This window comes from Microcaecilia unicolor, chromosome 7, assembly GCF_901765095.1.
Source record: "Microcaecilia unicolor chromosome 7, aMicUni1.1, whole genome shotgun sequence".
Taxonomy (NCBI): domain Eukaryota; kingdom Metazoa; phylum Chordata; class Amphibia; order Gymnophiona; family Siphonopidae; genus Microcaecilia; species Microcaecilia unicolor.
In genome coordinates this window covers 304,283,611-304,304,952 of record NC_044037.1, presented here as the reverse complement: position 1 = coordinate 304,304,952, position 21,342 = coordinate 304,283,611, and the positions used below count along the sequence as shown (strand labels likewise).

Sequence of the window (21,342 nt, the reverse complement as noted above, 5' to 3'; positions counted from 1 at the left end):
ATAGGATGGATGGAGGATAGATAGTGTATGATGGATAGCTTCCATTCGATAGACTAATGAAAGATACCATAGGATGGTAGATTTTGTCCGACGGATGGGAGATGATTCTATAGGATGGATGGAGGATAAATAGTGTAGGATGGATAGATTCCATTCGATAGACTAATGAAAGATACCATAGGATGGTAGATTTTGTCTGATGGATGGGAGATGATTCTGTAGGGTGGATGGAGGATAGATAGTGTAGGATGGATGGATTCCATTCGATAGACTAATGAAAGATACCATAGGATGGTAGATTTTGTCCGACAGATGGGAGATGATTCTATAGGATGGATGGAGGATAGATAGTGTATGATGGATAGCTTCCATTCGATAGACTAATGAAAGATACCATAGGATGGTAGATTTTGTCCGACAGATGGGAGATGATTCTATAGGATGGATGGAGGATAGATAGTGTATGATGGATAGCTTCCATTCGATAGACTAATGAAAGATACCATAGGAAGGTAGATTTTGTCTGATGGATGGGAGATGATTCTGTAGGGTGGATGGAGGATAGATACTGAAGGTTGGATAAATTCTTTTGAATGGGTTAAAGATACTGTAGGGTGGATAAATTCCACATACAGATGGCTGTCTGAGCTTTCTCTTTGTGCAGGCCAGTTGGGAGCAGGTTCTTTGAGCCCTTCTCTTTAGGAATACAGACTAAAGGAGGAGTGTTACCTCTGCGGAAGAGTATGCTCTCATACGGGATCTTGTTTTTGGTTTCTAGGCTGGAGCAGTTCCATCGATGTTCCCGGAACTGCTGCTGACATTCATGAATAGCAATCTGGATCCCTTGGATGGCCGAAGCTGTCACATCTGGGTTCCGCATGCAAACTTCTAGTTGCCGCCGGGTCAGGCCAGGCAGGGTCAGGCACACTGTGTTTGCGTTGAGAACAGGGTCCGATGGAATCTTCAAACCCAGGATTTCATTGCAAACTGACCTGAAAAAGAACCAAATAATTATGAGTTGTCTTGAGCCCAAACAAATCATATCTTGCAAGCGGTAACTAGAGAAACCATAAAGTCCCTCTTGTCAGTGCAGCCTGGGGGTGGAAACATAACGTAGGGAAAGCCAAAGATTTGGGTTCCAATCCCACCTCTTCCCTAGTGCAGTCTGGGAGTACAAGTAAAGAGCCAGGAAACCTGTGCTTCTGTGGTGAGAGCATAAAGTTTGACTCTTAGAACATAACCAGTGGCGTAGCCAAGGTTGGGCCCGGGTGGGCTCAGGCCCACCCAGTAGCAGCACACCTATGATGTGGCTGGTAGGGATTCCCAAGCCCCACCAGCTGAAAACTACCAACAACTGTCCCTCCTGCATACCTTGTAAATAGCAGATCTTCGCTTCCAGTGAGGAGCGACTGATACATACTGTTCGCACCGGCCCCGCAGCCTTCCCTCTGATGTATTCCCGCCTATGCAGAAACAGGAAGGGGCATCAGAGGGAAGGTTGTGGGGCCAACATGAGCAGTGATTTAGTTGCTGCTCACTGACGGTGAAAATCTGCTATTTAAAAGGTATGCGGGGTGGGGGGGATGTTTGAGAGACCATATGGTATGCAAGTGAGAGGGGGAGAGACCAAATCACTTGAGGGACAGGGCGGAGTTCTGCCCACTCATCTTGAGCCCAGGCCCACGCAAAATTGGGCGTCTGGCTACGCCCCATAACATTTTGAAAGAAACAGTGCCCCCCACCACACCAAAATGTAATGAATGCCTGCACAAAGAGGTGCCTAGCACAGAACACAGCTGTTTGCTGATGCAGGTATATTCTCACACAGATTTAGATAACTCTGGTCTCACCCACTTCCCACTAGCAGTGTTTGGGCTCTTTGAGAATACAAAGGAATTGATCTTTCAAACAGGACAGACTCCGACCCGGTTACTGTTCCTGCTCGACCCTCCCCTTTCCATACCCTCTTTCCAATCATGACCTAGCATAATATTTCTTCAGAAAAGGAATGGTTTATTGAAAAGCCGGCAGCATGGTTACATTTATAGCATTGTTCCTTGTTTACAATTGAATACCCCAAATAGGAAGTAACATATACAACATCCTGTAATCTTCCCCTACTCACTTGCTAAACTTATAGTAACCTCGAGCCACGTTGCTTGCAGAGAACACCAAAGAACTTCAACCACTGTAATATCGATAACTGAAACTCACAGTTTTGACCAACAGACACTGCCGTACAAGCTGGTTGCTCCTTGGGCTCACCCCAGTCCTCCGATGGTAGTCATCCCTACCCCCAGCTGTCCAAGCCAGGAGGATTCTCTTGTATCTTGAACATGCCCCTCCGTTAAAGAGGGGTTACTGTTTCCAAACCCTTACATGAGTCTTCACTCTAAAGGGTCCATTTCTTGAAGCATAAACCTCAACCCCCCCCATCCCCCCCCCCCCCCCCCCCCCCCCGTATTAGGTTTGCGGGCTCTTTGGTTTACCTCCATTGCACTGAAACAAGCAAAGCCTTCTGATGGGGCTATGTCTCCAGCGGGGGAGGGGGGGGTCTGATTGCCTCTAGCTTACTAGAGAATGTTGGTGCTGGGGGCAGGGCATGCATATAATTTTTTTAATTACTGCTCAGGCTTGGCTCCTCCCCTACCTCCCCCCCCCCATGATTGGTTCCCTGGCCTACCTCCCCAAACTTAATGCCCACCCCCATCCCATGACTCCCTACTCTGCCTGATTCCAGTCCTCTTCCCTTCCCGTTCCCACGCCCTCTCTCCTTTTTTTAAGCGCCCAGCGTCATCGCCCTGTTTGTGTAGGCCTGCACTTAGTGGTCCGGTCTGGATCTCATTCTTTACATGGGTTATGGCCTTATGCAGATCTCAGTGAAACAGTCAGAATATCTAGGGACAGAATAAAGCCACAAGGGCTCAGGCAAAAAGCAAGGCAGAGCTGACATCACAGAACACGTTTGAAATCCAATACGTCCCCCAAGAAAGGACATTTACAGTCCAGCTCTAACTATAACCCGGGTCACACAGTGAGGTGAAACCATTTACAGGAGAGCTCTACTTCCCTCCCCATCAATCAGCTTCCAGGGTATCCCTGGCAGTGGGCCAGAGCTCACAGCAGGCTTTCCTTAGTGGTACATTATTCATTTCTGTGCTACATTGCCTTAGGGCCAGGAATGTGCTCCTTGTCTCGATAATGTTATGACACACCACTGCCTTCTTTTTATATGGATAAAAGGAGACCTGTCTGCCTTGACAACCAGAAATAAGTAATGATCCCAAAGAATGTAAAGAGTGTGACTCAGAATGGTAAGAATGTGGCAGGATGGATAGATTCTACAGGATGGATGGGGGATAGAAAGGGTAGGGTAGATAGCTTCCATTCGATAGACTAATGAAAGATACCATAGGATGGTAGACTTTGTACAATGGAGACCCATGCCCCGTCTGTTGGGCGTTCATCGATGCCAGTACCTTGTCAGGCATCGGAGCTGGTACCAACTGGTGCAGTGCTCTTTCCAGCCCATCAGGAGGAAGCAGCTCCAGAGTCCAGGAAAGGACCTATACCTCATCACTTCTGCCCAGAGCCTGGTTACCTGTCCAGTGGTCCAAGACAGATGCAGATTCAGATATCCCATGAGGAATACTTTGCCAAGTCAGATACGAACCGATCCTGGGGCTCTGATGTACAGCCAGAAGACCTCTCAGAGGAGGGATCCCATGACCTACCACAGACCCTTCTCCACCTCAAGAAAGGAGAAAGTCTCCCCCAGGGGAGCTCTCTTTTGTCAACTTTTTGAGGGAGATGGCCAAGCAATTTAAGTTGGAAATCAAGGATGGGCCCAGGGTGGAGATGTTGGCTGTCCTTGATTATGCCTCCCCTCTAAGGATGGGGAGGGGGTAGAGATAGTATGTATTTGGATTTAACTCACACCTTCAGTAGTAGTTCATGGTGCATTATATTCAAATACAGTAGGTATTTCCCTGTCTCAGAGCTCATGATCTAAGTTTGTACCTGAGGTAATGGAGGGTTAAGTGACTTGTTCTAGATCACAACGATGATGGTTGTCAGCCCAGTGCTCAGATCCCCCTTCAATCCCCTGTCCTCCTCAAGCTCAATCCCGGCAAACCCCCTCCAAGCTCCTCCCAATGAGTCTATCACTAGGGCACATGAACACTATTTTGAAGCCACCCCGGGATGGGGTGAGGGGGGTGTTCCTGCCTACCAGGGACACTAGACTATAGTACGAAGATCCTGGAGGGGTTGATAGGCAGTGAAAAGGGTGAGAGGGGGACTATGAAAGATTGCAGGGTTAGGGGGTTAGGGGAGAAATGGAGGAGCTGGAAAGGAGGTAAACGAAAGCAGATAGAAAACTGGCTAGAGAGTAAGAGACAGAAGGGGCTGGAGACAGAGGAAGGGTGAAAGGCAAAGGGAGCATGGGAAGGTTGGGAAACAGATGAGAGGGGGAGCATGGCTAATGACACTATTTCTTCTAATTATTTACTTTGCTTCAAGATGTTGCTTCTATACCTCTGCTCTATATTTGTGCGTAATTGTTAATCTAAACAGTGAATGAAGCATGTTAGATTATATTGCAGTCTGCTGTATATTCTTAGTGTTATCTGATCTGGCTTTACTTGCCTTATAGCGGTGCAGGCAGAAATCTTTCCTCTACTCACTGCACTTCTACTTTCTGCTCTATGGCTTTCAGCAGCAATTTTGATCTCAAACCTATCCATATCTAATTGATCTATTTTAACAAATATGATCCCCATAGGTACGTTAAGAACATTTTGGATTTAGTATTGTAGATTCAGGCTGACTCAGACTTAATAAATGAAGGGCAGAGTGGAGGTGGTCCTGGTGGGGATCGGGTTTGGTCTGTTATTACAAGTCTATGATGAGATGTCCAATAGGGGGTGTTTGATAATATGTAATCTCACCCTGGACAATTGAGGCTTACTTTAATTAATTATATCCTTTACCTATAGCAACGTAACCTGGTTTCAATTGGATTGTGGTAAACACTTTACTCATTTTATTAGTATACGTGGAGGGGCATTTTCGAAAGAGACGTCCTCGCAAAATGTCCCGATCCAGGGGTGGGGAAACCCGTATTTTCAAAACAAGATGGACATCCATCTTTCGTTTTGAAAATACCGTCATGGACGTCCAAATCCTTAAATTTGGTCGTCCCTAAATATGGTTGTCCCTAGACATGGACATTTCCAATTTTCGGCGATAATCAAAACCAAGGACGTCCATCTCAGAAATGACAAAATGCAAGCCATTTGGTCATGGGAGGAGCCAGCATTTGTAGTGCACTGGTCCCCCTGACATGCCAGGACACCAACTGGGCATGCCAGGACACCAACTGGGCACCCTAGGGGGCACCGCAGTGGACTTCATAAATTGCTCTCAGGAACATTGCTCCCTTACCTTGTGTGCTGAGCCCCCCCCAACCCCCCCCCCCCAAATCCACTATCCAAAACTTTACACCACTAGCATAGCCCTTACAGGTGAAGGGGAGCACCTAGATGTGGGTACAGTGGGTTTCTGGTGGGTTTTGGAGGGTTTGCTGTTTCCTCCACAAACATAACAGGTGGGGTGAGGAATGGTGCTGGGTCCGACTGTCTGAAGTGTACTCACCCACTAAAAACTGCTCCAGGGACCTGCATACTGCTGTCATGGACCTGAGTATGACATTTGAGGCTGGCATAGAGGCTGGCACAAAATATTTTTAAAGATGTTTTTTGAGGGTGGGAGGGGGTTAGTGACCACTGGGGGAGTAACGGGAGGTCATCCCCGATTCTCTCTGGTGGCCATCTGGTCATTTCGGGCACCTTAGTCATAAGAAAAACAGGTCTGAGTGAAAACGTCCAAGTGCTCGTCAGGGACGACCTTGTTTTTTTCAATTATGGATCAAGGACGTCCAAGTGTTAGACACGCCCAAGTCCTGCCTTTGCTACGCCTCCAACACACCCCCTTGAACTTTGGCTGTCCTTGCGACGGAGTGCAGTTGGGGACGTTCTAAATCGGGTTTCGATTATACCGATTTGGACGTCCCTGGGAGAAGGACGTCCATCTTTCGAAAATGAGCCCATTATGGGTCAATGACATCCAAGTGTTAGGCACGCCCAAGTCCCGCATTCACTACGCCTCCGATACGCCCCCTTGAACTTTGGCCGTCCCTGTGACGGAGTGCAGTTGGGGACGTCCAAAATCGGTTTTCGATTATAATGATTTGGATGTTTCTGTGAGAAGGACGTCCATCTTCCAATTTGTGTCGAAAGATGGGCATCCTTCTCTTTCGAAAATGAGCCCATGTGTTTCCAAATATTTTTGGATTCTTGGTAACCAGAATTAAACGGAATACTCAAGGTGAGGCCACACCATGGAGTGATACAGAGGCATTTTAATATTCTTGGCCTTATTTTGCACCCCTTTCCTAATAATTCCTAGCATCCTGTTTGCACACTGGGCAAAAGATTTCAGCATATTGTCAACAATGACGCCTAGATCTTTTTTTTTTTTTTGGATGCTTACTTCTAATGTGGACCCTAACATCAAGTAACTACTGTATGATTCAGATTATTCTTCCCAATGTGCATCATTTTGCATTTCTCCACATTAAATTTCATCTGCCATTTGGATGCCCAGTCTTCCAGTTTCCTAAGGTCTTCCTGTGATTTTTCACAGTCCACATGTGTTTTGACAACTTTGAATAGTTTTGTCATCTGCAAATTTAATCGCCTCACTTGACATTCCAATTTCCAGATCATTTATAAATATGTTAAATAGCACCCACCCCAGTACAATTCACAGAAGGACATTTCCTCCTATCCTGTGATTTTTAATTTTCTCAGGAGTCTCTCATGAGGAACTTTGTCAAAAGCTTTCTGAAAATCTAGATACACTACATCAACCAGCTCACCAATATCCATATGTTTATTCACGCCTTCAAAGAAATGAAGCAAATTGGAAAGGCAAGACTTCCCTTGGCTGAACCCATGTTGACCTTGTCCCATTAAACCATATTTGTCTATGTGTTCCGTAATTTTATTTTTTATAATAGTTTCCACTATTTCGCCTGACACCTAAATCAGACTTACCGGTCTGTAATTTCCTGGATCGCCCCGGAACCCTTTTTTAAAATTGACATTACATTGGCCACCCTCCAATCTTCAGGTTCTATGGACAATTTTAACGACAGGTTACAGATCACTAACAACAGATCAGAAATTTCGAGTTCTTTCAGTACCAAAGTGTGTATGCTATCCGGTCCAGGTGATTTATCACTGTTTAACTTGTCAATTTGGCTCAGTACGTCTTCCAGTTTCACTGAGATTTCTTTCAGTTCCTCCGCATCGTCACCCTTAAACACTATTTCCAGTACACGTAGATCTCTTATTCTTCTTCCGTAAATACGAAAACAAAGAATTCATTCAGTCTCTCCATTATAGCTTTTTCCTCCCTGAGTGCCCCTTTTACTCCTTCATGATCTAATGGTCCCAAGGATTCCCTCATGGTCTTTCTGCTTCTGATGGACCTGAAAAAAGGTGTTACTATTATTATTATGAGTTTTTGTCTCTGTGGCAAGCCTTCTTTATCAATGCTTTGTATCTATACGCCTAGGTGTATTTCGTTTGGGTGCCGATTTTTTAGGCATGATATATAGAATCTACTCCATTATGCCTACTTTGATTGCATTACATTGGATACCGATTGAATATCGGATTCATTATAAGGTTTTATTACTTGTGTTTAAAGTCTTAATAATTAGGATTTCTCCTGTAATATCATCTACTCTGCATCTGCATTAACCATCACTTACTTTACAATCAGCTGTGTCTAATCTGATGGATATACCATCTTTCCGAACAATACGTCTTGAAAAAAGCAGGACAGCCATTTTCTATATTGTTGAACCCAAACTGTGGAATGATCTGCCAGCAAAGATTCAATCCTTGAGAGACCTAAGGGAATTTAAAACTGAACTAAATACTTTCCTGTTTTATCAGGCCTTTGATATGAATTTCTGATTTGGATAAAGAGACTCTATGCTGATATCAAACTATAAAGACCACCTAGACTTTATATAAGGCTTCTTTTTAAACAATGTGGATGTTATTTGTCCTATTTTATTTTAGTTTGGTTTTTATGTTTTACGTCTTTTATTTTATAATATGTTTTAAATTATGTGTTGAATTGTAGAAATAGTGCAGTTTGAAAATAAATTAATAAATTAGAAAGCTTGGATTAACCATGGGATCTGGTCAACAAATCAACTGATCAACAACCCCAAAATGAGACGTTTTGCTGATTTACAAGCCTCCTAGAGCCTACGTAGTGCACTCTGTTATCGGTGGCTTGAACTGCGCCATTGCATTCAAGCATCCTCCTTCTATAAGGCTATTGTATAGGAAGTATCATCTCTCATGGACCTTCGCTTAAAGAGCAAGCTTTTTAGACATACTATTATTATTATTATTATTATTATTATTATTTGTTACATTTGTATCCCACATTTTCCCACATATTTGCAGGCTCAATGTGGCTTACATAATACCGTGAAGGCATTCGCCAAATCCAGTACGGGATAGGTACAAAATGTTGTATTGGGATAGGGAAGATAAGATTCAATCAAGTTGGGTTGAGGTAAAAGAGTTCATTAATGTCCAATACGATCTTTAATAGTGAGATTAAAGGGTTGAGTCATTTAAGTTGGGTCATTCGGATATGCCCTTCTGAATAGGTGAGTCTTTAAGGACTTTCTGAATTTTAGATAATCATAAGTTGTTTTCACCACTTGTGACAATGCGTTCCACGGCATCTCTATGCTACAAAGATTTGCATAACTTCACTTATGCCAAAACCTTGGTTGTTCAGAAATTATAGATGGAAGAGACTCCACAGTGGAAATTGATTGGGACCATTTTTGGAACTCTAGGAATAGACCAATCCTATCCGCCAACTTTTTTCTTTCTTACACATAGAACACTGTGGACGCCATGCAGAATGCACAAAGCAGGTCTAATATCTGAAACGCATTACTGGCACTGAGAACAGGCAAATGGAACTCTCTCACACATTCTTTGGAAGTGTCCTGAAAGACAATTGGGAAGTTTTTTGCAGACATCTCAAATCCTTCATTATCTCTCCTTATTTTTCGCTCTTCCATAAAAACTTTACATTATGCATCCCCAGTAAGCAAACTGTTAGTCATTTTATTTTTGCTAGCTTTTCAACATATCATGGTCATTTCTGATCTGAAAAAAAAAAAGAGTTACCTTCAAAAGCTTGAATTTGACGTGAAAAAAATGCGTGACTTAACCAACTTTCAGAAATCACTGAAGACCTGCCTCTTCAACAAGGCATACCGCAACGACCCATCATATGAACTTTAACGCAATACTACTTTCTCTTATCCTGAACTGTGATCTCTTTATACTTGTTTGATTAATCTACCACGTCACTCATGATCTTCATGTAACACCATTTGTATCTCTCACTCTGGAATGGCGATCGCCATGACGGAACAATGTAAGCCACATTGAGCCTGCAAATAGGTGGGAAAATCTGGGATACATATGCAGCAAATAAATAAATAAAAGCTAATCCAAAGTGTATTGTTAGTCCAATCCAAAAGATATCATCTTATTTTCTTTTCTCTGTTTTGTTTTACTTCTATTTATTATCAACATAGCACGGGTAACTGGAAGAATTCTATTTCCAATAATGCTACATTCTGATGGAACTCTGTTTTCCTGTGCTTTAGGGAGTTTTTTACCCAACATGGGCTTACTGAAAACTAAATCGGGTCTACTTCTTGCCCAATGCGGCTGCCGGCGGTAGTTCTGACCCGAGCATGCACCATTTCCAGGGGAAAAAGAACCCCCCCCCCCCCCCGCAAATGGCTTGTGCTGCGGTAACCTGTCCATCGCCCGCGTGCTGCCCAATTACTGCTGGGTTACCATGGGAGCCCTTATTGTCACCTTGATGGGTAGCGGAAAGGGCTCCCCGCCGAATGGCCACACGGTAAACGTTTTCTTACTGCATGGCCATGTTTGTTTGGGGGCTCTTTACCCGCTGCGGTAAAATGGACCCTAGCGTGGAGGAAAAATGGCCCCTGCCACTACCGCAGGGCCCTTTTCCCAACAGCTTGGTAAAAGGACCCCTCAACCAATTGGCTAGGATCAAGAAAATTTGGAAGACTTTAACAAATATATAGACACTGGTTGATTTTCCTTCCTTGTTTCTTTTATTTAACTCATTGCTGTGTTTTCAGGTGCATCCAATCTGGTTATGTTCTTTTCATCACTAACACACATGACCCTCAGTAACAGATACTGTTTGGGTCATTTACAGAAAAAACAAAAACAAAAAACAAAAAGGAGGTAAAAACCCTCACGAAACCGTGAGATAGAAAGAAAAAAGTGAGGAGAATGGATGAGAATACCAAAAAATATATTTATTCGCATAAAAAATCAAAATTAAAAAATTAACAATGGTTGTATGAAGTATAAAACGGACCCAACAATGGTTGTATGAAGTATAAAACGGACCGTTTTATACTTCATACAACCATTGTTAATTTTTTAATTTTGATTTTTTATGCGAATAAATATATTTTTTGGTATTCTCATCCATTCTCCTCACTTCTGGGTCATTTACAGAACCATAGGGGGGGGGGGGGTCATATTACTTTATCCCTCACATTGTCTTTTTGCTATTCTTTGCTGCTTAATTCTCTGGATTCCCTGTTTGCTGTATTGGGTTTTTTTACTGATTGTTCTTCGTTAACTGTTTTTATGTATAAAATTAATAAAAAGATTGAACTGAGAAATATCATATCTTAGATAAGGCTGTGAGGCGGACATGGGAGGGCACACATAAACGCTTTGTAGTGGACTCATGTTGGTCCAGATATTTGCCATTGGAAGGCAACATAGATTTTCCCCCTGGCATGAGTGACCCCCCCATTGGCCTTTTTCTCCTGAAGCTGTCATTGAAGCCCCACTCTAGCTCATCCAAATCTGTCCAGCCATGATCAGGGCATAGATCATTAATGGATCATAAACAGAATTGCTAGGTTTGAGTGTTATACGAAAGTGACACATTAAACATATTTAAATTTTAAAATACCCTGACCACTGCAGGCTAAATATTGACCTTGTCAGATTGTACACCCTCTATGGACAAGGAAATCCTATACTTTTGAATAACTTCATCACAGATTTATTTTGGCAGCTTCATGCTTGGCATGTTTAGACCTTTGCTTCATATTCAGTTCATACAATGCAAACATCTTGATTCTGCATTCAGGAATATTCAAATCAGCTGAAATATTGTGATAAGACACAGGTGGGCTCAGTTTAATTTATTGTAGGCTTTAAGTCATGTCCATTTTTGGAAAGGAGCTAATTTGGATTATCTATGACATTTGGGATTCTTATTTGTAATTACCTATTGAATATTTCTATAATTATTTTTCATGCTGAAAGGGTAGGGTATGTTGTATAAATCAGTTAAAGAAATTCCTACTTTGATGCATTTTGAATTGTGTCTTTCAAGGGTACAAAGGTGTGATACAAGGCCTTGTATTTCCTTGATGTTCCACTCAATGAGGTAGGCAGCATTCAAGAATCCTAACTGGAAATATATTATTATTATTATTAGTTACATTTGTATCCCACATTTTCCCACCTTTTTGCAGGCTCAATATGGCTTACATAATAACGTTAACGGCGTTAGCCGATTCCGGTCTGAACAAATACAAGGTATGAATGAATACAAGGTGATATTGTGGTAGATAAGGTACATGTATGGTGGGTACAATTGGGGGGAACTTAGAGAGGGAGAGGGGGAGGAAGAGTCAGGTAATGTCCAATACGGTCTTTGGTTACATTGTGTCATAGGTGTCCGGTATTTTTATGTTGGGTCGGTGGGGTATATTCTTTTGAACAGGTCTGTCTTTAGTGCTCCATTTAATATCAAAGAACAAGCTTCAAAAGGCAACTGATTCCAATCTTAGATCCTTGATTGGACAAATTAAAGAACGGTACCTGAGTGAGGATGTCTTGAAACAGCTGTGATTATGAAAAATGAGAAACAGAGAGGGAGAAAGGGGATTCAACAAGGAGTACAGGAAGAGAGGTATCACGGCATTTGGAGGCAGAAACGGGGAAAGTATCTGTCATAGATGAGGTGGAGATGGAGAGAGGTGCTCCAGAAATGCAAGATAGCATGATAAATCAGGGACAGGAAGAAGAATTGCAGGAGAAGAACCAAGAGGTGGAGAAATGGAGCTGCTGGCTTATATAGATATAGATTAATATGTGGGCTCCAGGAGAAGGAAAGGTTACCCAAGTTGAATTTAACACCTAGAGTAAGGAGTTTGATAAATAAGATAACACCATAATTTATATAAAAAGACAACCTTTGGATATTATGAAAATTAACCAAATTCACCGTTCTGCAGCCAAAATTATTACAGAAAAGGTTTTACCATTGAGGGTCCAGGATTGAAAGAAACAGAGACAGACATCTCCTCCATGGAAAACCCGCATTGAGGGAAAAATAAAATCTTTGTGATTAGAGGCGTCCTTGATAGATAGGTACCTAAAAGAATCACGACCACCAAAGACACCGAGGAAGATCCAGAATATCAAATTAAAACATGCTGCATTGATGAAGATCTTAAATTCATGTGCTCCAATAATAAATTGAAAGTAACAGCTGAAGCACAAAAATGGCAGAGATATGAAGAAAACAGAAAAGAAAAATATCGAAATAAATTACTTAGAGAAAACCCGAAACAATTCTACAGGGAACTGGGAAAAGAACATCAGTCCCGTGAAAGACAGAAACATTGTGGAGAAACTTATATGAGGACCCTGTGGAGCATAACAAAGATGCAGAATGGCTACCCTGTGCACAGGAGATTTGGAACGAGTAAACATTAACCCTGTGGAATGGTCTGAAGTAACAACAAAAAAGTTGGGAAAACAGGTTAAAAAGAGCCCCAAACTGGAAGAGATGGAGTGACCAATTTTTGGCTCAACGTCTCTCCACCAAGACATAACAAATTGCAAAATCAATTGATCACACAGACAGATTTGACACCACATTGGCTGATATCGGGCAGAACAAGTAACAAGAGATCCAAGTAACATTCCTAAAAATTACAGACTGATAAGAGCATAAGAGTAGCCATACTGGGTCAGACCAATGGTCTATCTAGCCCGGTTTCCTGTTTCCAACAGTGGCCAAGCCAGGTCACAAGAAACTTGTCTAACCACAGCCTATAAACGGTTCACTGTAATAGATGCCGATAGAATATACGATCTTATAGACTGTAATAACATCATGACAATCGAGCAGAAGGGCAATAAGAGAGGACCTTACGGAATGAAAGACCACTTAATGTTGAATAAAGCCATCATGGCCAGTGCTGAGAAAAGCAGAAATCTTAGTTTAGCATGGATTGACTTTGAAGCATCCCGCATTCCTGGATAATAAATTGTCATTAAAATTTCCAACAATAAACCCTGAATTGATTGAATGCATCAAGTCCACCATGAAAATGTGGCGAACCATGCTCCACCTGCAGTACGCAGACGGACAATTTGTCATTCCTAACATCAAGATTTAGAAAGCCATATTTCAGGGAGATTCCGTGTCCCTGATTCTGTTTTGTTTGTCACTTAATCCACTGAGTACTCTTATTAACTCCTTGGACTATGGGTTTAGTCTTATTCCACAAGATGCCAACAATCCAGAGGTTACATCACACTTACTCTTTGTAGATGACCTGAAAGTTCCAGAGAGCAGCCATTAGCGGAACTTCAAGTGGTGAAAAGCTTTTCAGATGACATCAAGATGACTTTTGGGCTGGACAAATGTGCTAAGTTTATTTTCCTTAGGGGCGAGTTGAGCAAAACTGAAAACATCTCTGTGAGATAAGGGGACTAGAACAGGAAAGTGTATATAAATATCTAGGAACAGCAGAAATTGCCCAGAGAAAAAAAATCAGTAAAGAATATTATAGGAGACTAAAACTGATACTGAAAAGTGCATTAACATCACTGAATAAGATACAGGTTATTAATCAACTGGCATTTTCTGCACTCTCATATAATTTTGTGGAGGAGTGGCCTAGTGGTTAGAGCACTGGTCTTGCAATCCAGAGGTGGCCGGTTCAAATCCCACTGCTGTTCCTTGTGATCCTGGGCAAGTCACTTAACCTGCCATTGCCTCAGATACAAACTTAGATTGTGAGCCCTCCTGGGACAGAGAAATATCCAGAGTACCTGAATGTAACTCACCCTGTGCTACTACTGAAAAAGGTGTGAGCAAAATCTAAATAAGTATTTGAGATTCTACATGGAATGTTGCCACTATTTGAGATTCTAGTGGAATGTTGCTAGTTGAGGAGTGGCCTAGTGGTTGGAGCACTGGTCTTGCAATCCAGAGGTGGTCGGTTCAAATCCCACTGCTGCTCCTTGTGATCTTGGAGAAGTCACTTAACCCTCCATTACCTTTGGTACAAACTTAGATTGTGAGCCCTCCTGGGACAGAGAAATATCCAGAGTACCTGAATGTAACTCACCTTGAGCTACTACTAAAAAGGTGTGAGCAAAATCTAAATAAATAAAGATTCTAGAATTCTAAAGAATAACAAGATTCCATGCAGAATTTCAAAGTGTGGCCTAGTGGTTAGAGCACTGGTCTTATAATCCAGAGGTGGTGGGTTCAAATCCTACTGCTGCTCCTGGGCAAGTCATTTAACCCTCCGTTGCCTCAGCTACAAACTTAGATTGTGAGCCCTCCTGGGACAGAGAAATATCCAGAGTACCTGAATGTAACTCACCTTGAGCTACTACTGAAAAAGGGGTGCGCAAAATCTAAATAAATAAATAAACTTTGGTATGGTAGAATGGCCTAAGACCATGAAAAACTAAATGTGTGGATGAGAAAACTCCTCCTTGCCCATGAGGTCATCTACAATGCTTCTGTATCACTCCATGGTGCAACCGTACCTTGAGCATTGCATTCAGTTCTGGTCGCTGTATCTCAAAAAAGATATAGCGGAATTAGAAAAGGTTCGAAGAAAATTATAAAGGGGATGGAACTCCTCTTATGTGAGGAAAGGCTAAAGATGTTAGGACTCTTTAGTTTGGAAAAGAGAAAGCTGAGGGACGATGTGACTGAGGTCTACAAAATCCTGAGTGGTGTAGAAGTAAATAGATTTTTTTATTCATTCCAAAAGTACAAAGACTAGGGGACACTCGAGGAAGTTACATGGAAATACTTTTAAAACAAAATAGGAGGAATTGCCCCGTTACAAAGTCAGTTGTGGTCATGGAAGGATGCAGTTGTAAGCTGAGGGGATTCTACATCTTTTCCCTGTTATTATTCATTTTTTAATATTTTGGGAGGCCTGGATTCCTCAGAGCCTTCTTGCCAAAATGCCTTCTGGCCTATATCCCTTCTCATAACAAGTATTCTATTTCATCAGCCATTCCACGTTCTGATTAAATCCTCCATCCCAGAAGTTTCCTGCCCACTGCGTTTGATGTGGAGTTTCAAGCTGATTTGACATTTTAACTTTTGGGTTACCCTTTCCCTTTTCCTCCTGTCTTCATATATCTCATTTTCTCATCCTCCCGGATCATTTTAATATGAATTGCCTCTCATTAGCTTTGATATCCAGATACTCATTTCATTTTTCTCTTCTAGGTCTTCAGCTTCCACCTTTTTGTCGTTTTCTTTTCTTCTCGTTACTCTAATATTGCTGAGATGTGAACCACACAGAATTGCCCTAATCTCTTTTCCTGGGATATCAATACATCTAAGGTTATTGAGGTCTGTAGTTCTGCTCTCATAAGCCTTTCCCCCCCCCCCCTCATAGATTTGTCTTACCTAACCGTAGGCGGGTGGGGGTGGGGCGCTGGAACTCGACGGGGGCTTAAAAGGGGCATCGCGGGTGGCAGGAACGGAAAGCAGGGCTGGGGAGCTACGGGCGGGTAGGTGAGCCTAGGAAAAAAAAGGTGCGTACCGGCACAAAAAAAGCACTGCTTGCTTGTATATTAGTGGACCAGTTGTCAACATATTTGCCCACCCTAATTTGTGAAGCGCAGACCGGATTTGTGAAGGGACACCAGTCTGTTCTTAACATAAGAAAAGTCGTGCTGCCAACGTATTCAGTTGCCAAGCATGGTGGTTAGTTTAAACTCTGAGAAAGCGTTTGACCAAGTTGACTGGGCATATTTGTTTGATGTATTGAAGGGATCCTCAGAAGCTTAGCCGAGATTGGGTGGCAGAGCCGGTGGGGGGATGCGGGGCTGGTGGTTGGGAGGTGGGCCTTGTTCTGGGCAGACTTCTATGGTCTGTGCCCTGAAAATGGCAGAAACAAATCAAGGTCAGGTATACACATAATGTAGCACATATGAGTTTAAATTGTTGGGCAAACTAGATGGACCGTGCAAGTCTTTTTCTGCCATCATCTACTATGTTTACTATGTTATGTATACGATCTAATTCTAATGCCACCTCAGAGCTGTGAAGCAGAGCAGTCTCTCCTTACACATACAGTAATCTATACCCAAAATGTATATTTTTTTTGAAACCCTGTTCCCTATTCTTAGCTCACCTATGGTGCCACATTAGGTTAAGTTCTCCCCTATCCCCATAATAGTTATCCCTCTTCACTTAGAATAGTTTTCAAAAACTGCTTAAAGACAGGCTTGGCATAATCACTAGACTATAAAAGTTTGGTGTTATTTCTTGATCTTCTTGTCATGGACAGTGTCCATTAGCTCATAGAAGAGGTGGCTGAGTAAAACAGGAAGTTAACTATCAGCACCATTACTGCCTTGTAAGCTTCCCCCAGCAGCGAACCTGGTCTTTTCTTCCAGCTTATATTTCCTACCATGCCACCTAGTGGTGGCCCTATGCGTAGCATGACATCCACTTAAAGATAACTTAATATGACACATCTAGGACATATTCCCCGGATTTTATTTATTTATTTATTTATTTGTTGCATTTGTACCCCACATTTCCCCACCTATTTGCAGGCTCAATGTGGCTTACATAGTACCATGAGGCATTACCACCTCCGGTGATGAAACAAATACAGAGTAATGTTAAAGAGAGTGAGATATATGCATTACAGACACATTAGAGAAACGAGAGAGGATGAGTTATATAATGTTCATTGCAAGTTTTGGTTTTGTTGTGTTGCTGAATTCAGGCACTTAAGTTGGATCAGTAGGGTATGCCTTCTCGAACAGATCGCTCTTTAGTGATTTCCGGAAGTTGAGGTGGTCCTGCATTGTCTTTATGGCTTTCGGTAATGCGTTCCATAGTTGCGTGCTTATATAGGAGAAGCTGGATCCATAAATTGATTTGTACTTGAGTCCCTTGCAGCTAGGGTGGTGAAGATTTAGGTATGTTCGTGATGTTCTAATTGTGTTTCTGGTTGGCAGGTCTATGAGGTCAGTCATATAACCCGGGGCTTCACCATAGATAATCTTGTGGACTAGGGTGCAGATTTTGAAAGTAATACGTTCTTTGATTGGGAGCCAGTGCAGTTTTTCTCGTAGGGGTTTGGCGCTGTCAAATCGCGATTTGCCAAATATAAGCCTGGCTGCTGTGTTTTAAGCATAGAGGTCGTCCTTGGGCGCGATCCTGAGATGCATGTGCAACTTAATTGGTTAACGAGCCATTAGCAACCAGTAATGGGACACGAACAACCAATTATTGATGTTAATTGGCACCATTTAGGAGTTGCACTTGTATATCTACCTGTGCATTATTCTATAACACTGGGTGCCCAAACCTCATAGAACACAGCCCAAAAGGGTGCGCAGCCATGGGAGGGATATGGGTGGGCCAGAGATGTTCCAAAAATTTGGACACAGTGTTATAGAATAATGCGGATAGACTTGTGCACCAAGATTTACAGTTGGTTTCAGCAGACGTAAGTCATAAGAACATAAATGTTGCCATACTGGGACAAATCGAAGGTCCATCAAGCACAGTATCCTGTTTCCAACAGTGGCTAATCCAGGTCACACACACACCTGGCAAGATCCCAGAACAGTGAAACAGATTTTATGCTGCTTATCCTGGAAATAAGCAGTAGATTTTCCCCAAGTCCATCTTAATAATGACTTATGGACTTTTCTTTTAGAAAATTATCCAAACATTTTTTAAACCCTGCTAAGCTAACTGCTTTTACCACATTCTCTGACAACGAATTCCAGAGTTTAATTACATGCTGGGTGAAGAAATATTTTCTCTGATTTGCTTTAAATTTACTATTTAGTAGCTTCATTGCGTGCCCCCTAGTCAGCACTACATACTGTTCTGTAAAGGGCACTCATCCAGGAGTATCCTTCATAAAATAGTGCTGAGTGGCAATTTTTGAATGACAGTTACTGAATCTGGCCCATAGTGACCATCCAGGTTGCACATCTTTCTGCTGAAAGAGAAGCACATGCCATACTGGGAAAATACCAAAGGTCCATCGAGCCCAGCATCCTGTCCCCGACAGCGGCCAATCCAGGTCAAGGGCACCTGGCAAGCTACCCAAACTTACAAACATTTTGTACAAGTTATTCCGGAAATTGTGATTTTTCCCAAGTCCATTTAGTAGTGGTTTATGGACTTGTCCTTTAGGAAACCGTCTAACCCCTTTTTAAACTCTGCCAAGCTAACCGCCTTCACCACGTTCTCCGGCAACAAATTCCAGAGTTTAATTATGCGTTGGGTGAAGAAAACTTTTCTCTGATTTGTTTTAAATTTACTACACTGTAGTTTCATCGCATGATCCCTAGTCCTAGTATTTTTTGGAAAGTGTGAACAGACGCTTCACATCCACCTGTTCCACTCCACTCATTATTTTATATACCTCTATCATGTCTCCCCTCAGCCGTCTCTACTCCAAGCTGAAAAGCCCTAGCCTCCTTAGTCTTTCTTCATAGGGAAGTTGTCCCATCCCCACTATCATTTTAGTCGCCCTTCGCTGCACCTTTTCCAATTCTACTATATCTTTCTTGAGACGCACCTTGAGAATTGAACACAATACTCAAGGTGCGGTCGCACCATGGAGCGATACAACGGCATTATAACATCCTCACACCTGTTTTCCATACCTTTCCTAATAATACCCAACATTCTATTCGCTTTCCTAGCCGCAGCAGCACACTAAGCAGAAGGCTTCAGCGTATTATCGACGACGACACCCAGATCCCTTTCTTGGTCAGTAACTCCTAACGTGGAACCTTGCATGATGTAGCTATAATTTGGGTTCTTTTTTCCCACTTGCATCACCTTGCACTTGCTCACATTAAACGTCAACTGCCATTTAGACGCCAAGTCTCCCAGTCTCGTAAGGTCCTTCTGTAATTTTTCACAATCCTCTCGCGAGTTAACGACTTTGAATAACTTTGTGTCATCAGCAAATTTAATTACCTCGCTAGTTACTCCCATCTCTAAATCATTTATAAATATATTAAAAAGCAGCGGTCCTAGCACGGACCCCTGAGGAACCCCACTAACTACCCTTCTCCATTGTGAATTCTGCCCATTTAACCCCACTCTCTGTTTCCTATCCTTCAACCAGTTTTTAATCCACAATAGGACATTTCCTCCTATCCCATGACCCTCCAATTTCCTCAGTAGCCTCTCTTTTTTCCTCTTGTTTGTAAATCAGTCTTCCATCAGACTAAATTCTAGATATGCTGAAAGGTGCTATTGGATTACCACGTGCTAAAATACATTTATATGTGCTGTTTAGCATTTTATACAATGGCCGTCATCTACTATGTTATGTATTAATGGCAGTATGAAATGCAAGTAACATACATACATAGTAGATGACACGTTGGTAAATCGAGCCCTACACTTTAAGCTTGTACTGTTTGTTTCCAAGATGTTGGTCGTCTCCCATGTTCAGCTTTTCTTAGCTTTCGAAGCAACCGTGCGTCTCTTCATTGAACAGTACAAACCTTGTAGGAGGTTGGATAAGCCATATGGACTTTATCGGCCATCATTTTTCCATATTTCAACAGTTCATCTTCCATGACCAAAGTTTAAGATTACCTATCCTTCCAAATCCAAAATCGGTATCAGCATGGCGATGGAGCAGAAACCCCTCACTCCAGGAGAAGCGGAAAACACATCTCCGAGGACAGAACCACCTTAAATTCCAAAGCCATCCTGAGCAAAACATAATCCAGTTGACCTACAAAACTACTCTTCCTCTCATTTCCTCCATCTGTTCCCCCCCCCCCCCAAGGGAAAGGGCGCAAGGTAGATAACCTGCGAAGTCTCTGACCACCAGGCATCACACCCTCCCCCACCCTTTCTGTCTCCAGCAGCCACTTTGGATTTGAACGTTCGGTCTGATTGCTTTCCTTTCCAAATCTGAGCTCAGGACAACTTACTTACAGATATTTCACTGTCTCAGAGGTTTATTGTAGTTATCAGTGTGGACTATCCTTAATACCACAGGTCCCATTTGATGCAATGACAGGTTAACAATAAAATAACCCATCTTAATTGTAACCAATGTTGGTAACTTTCCCCCCTTACAGTCTAAATTCCCTATTTACCAAGCAGCATTATTGATCAATTAATGGGCAAAATATGTTATTTACCAACATGGATTAAAAATAATGAGCTGTTTGCATGCAGATGAATGTAAATTATTTCATTACTATATATTTATTTATTAGTGACATTTATATCCCACATTATCCCAAACAAGTTTGAGTTCAATGTGGCTTATAATAAACAGTATGGGATACATAACAAAGAATATTGCATATGAAAGTAATTTGTTGTAAGAATCCAATTTTACAATACAGTATCATAAACGTACTGGGATAGCTATGGATGTTTAACATTTAGTTCTTCCCTTCTGAAGGATCCTCAAAAATAATCCAAAGGGGCTGGCCTGTTAAATTAAAATGCCCCCTCTTCCTTTTCCCCTAGCTGAAATTGATGGATGACCGGTCACTCCTGCCCCAGTGGCTACATTTTCAGTAAAAGCACTGCAAGCTTAGTGATACATAAGAACATAAGTGTTGTCATAATGGGACAGACCGAAGGTCCATCAAGCCCAGCATCCTGTTTCCAACAGTGGTCAAGCCAGGTCGCAAGTACCTGGCAAGATCCCAAAACAGTACAATACATTTTGTGTTGGTTATCCTAGAAATAAGCAGTGGACTTTCCCCAAGTCCATCTTAATAATGGCTTATGGCCTTTTCTTTTAGGAAGTCAGCCAACCCTTTTTTAAACCCCGCTAAGCTAACTGCTTTTACC

At 42.2% G+C, this 21,342-nt stretch overlaps 1 protein-coding gene across 1 annotated transcript in view; it reads right to left on the bottom strand.

The window, feature by feature from the left end:
- WNT10A (Wnt family member 10A) overlaps positions 1-21,342 on the bottom strand; it is a 68,994-nt gene that overhangs the window by 45,344 nt on the left and 2,308 nt on the right. The window contains exon 2 of the mRNA XM_030209284.1: positions 730-992. Within this exon, the coding sequence (XP_030065144.1) occupies positions 730-992 (263 nt within the window). The remainder of the gene's footprint in view (positions 1-729; positions 993-21,342) is intronic.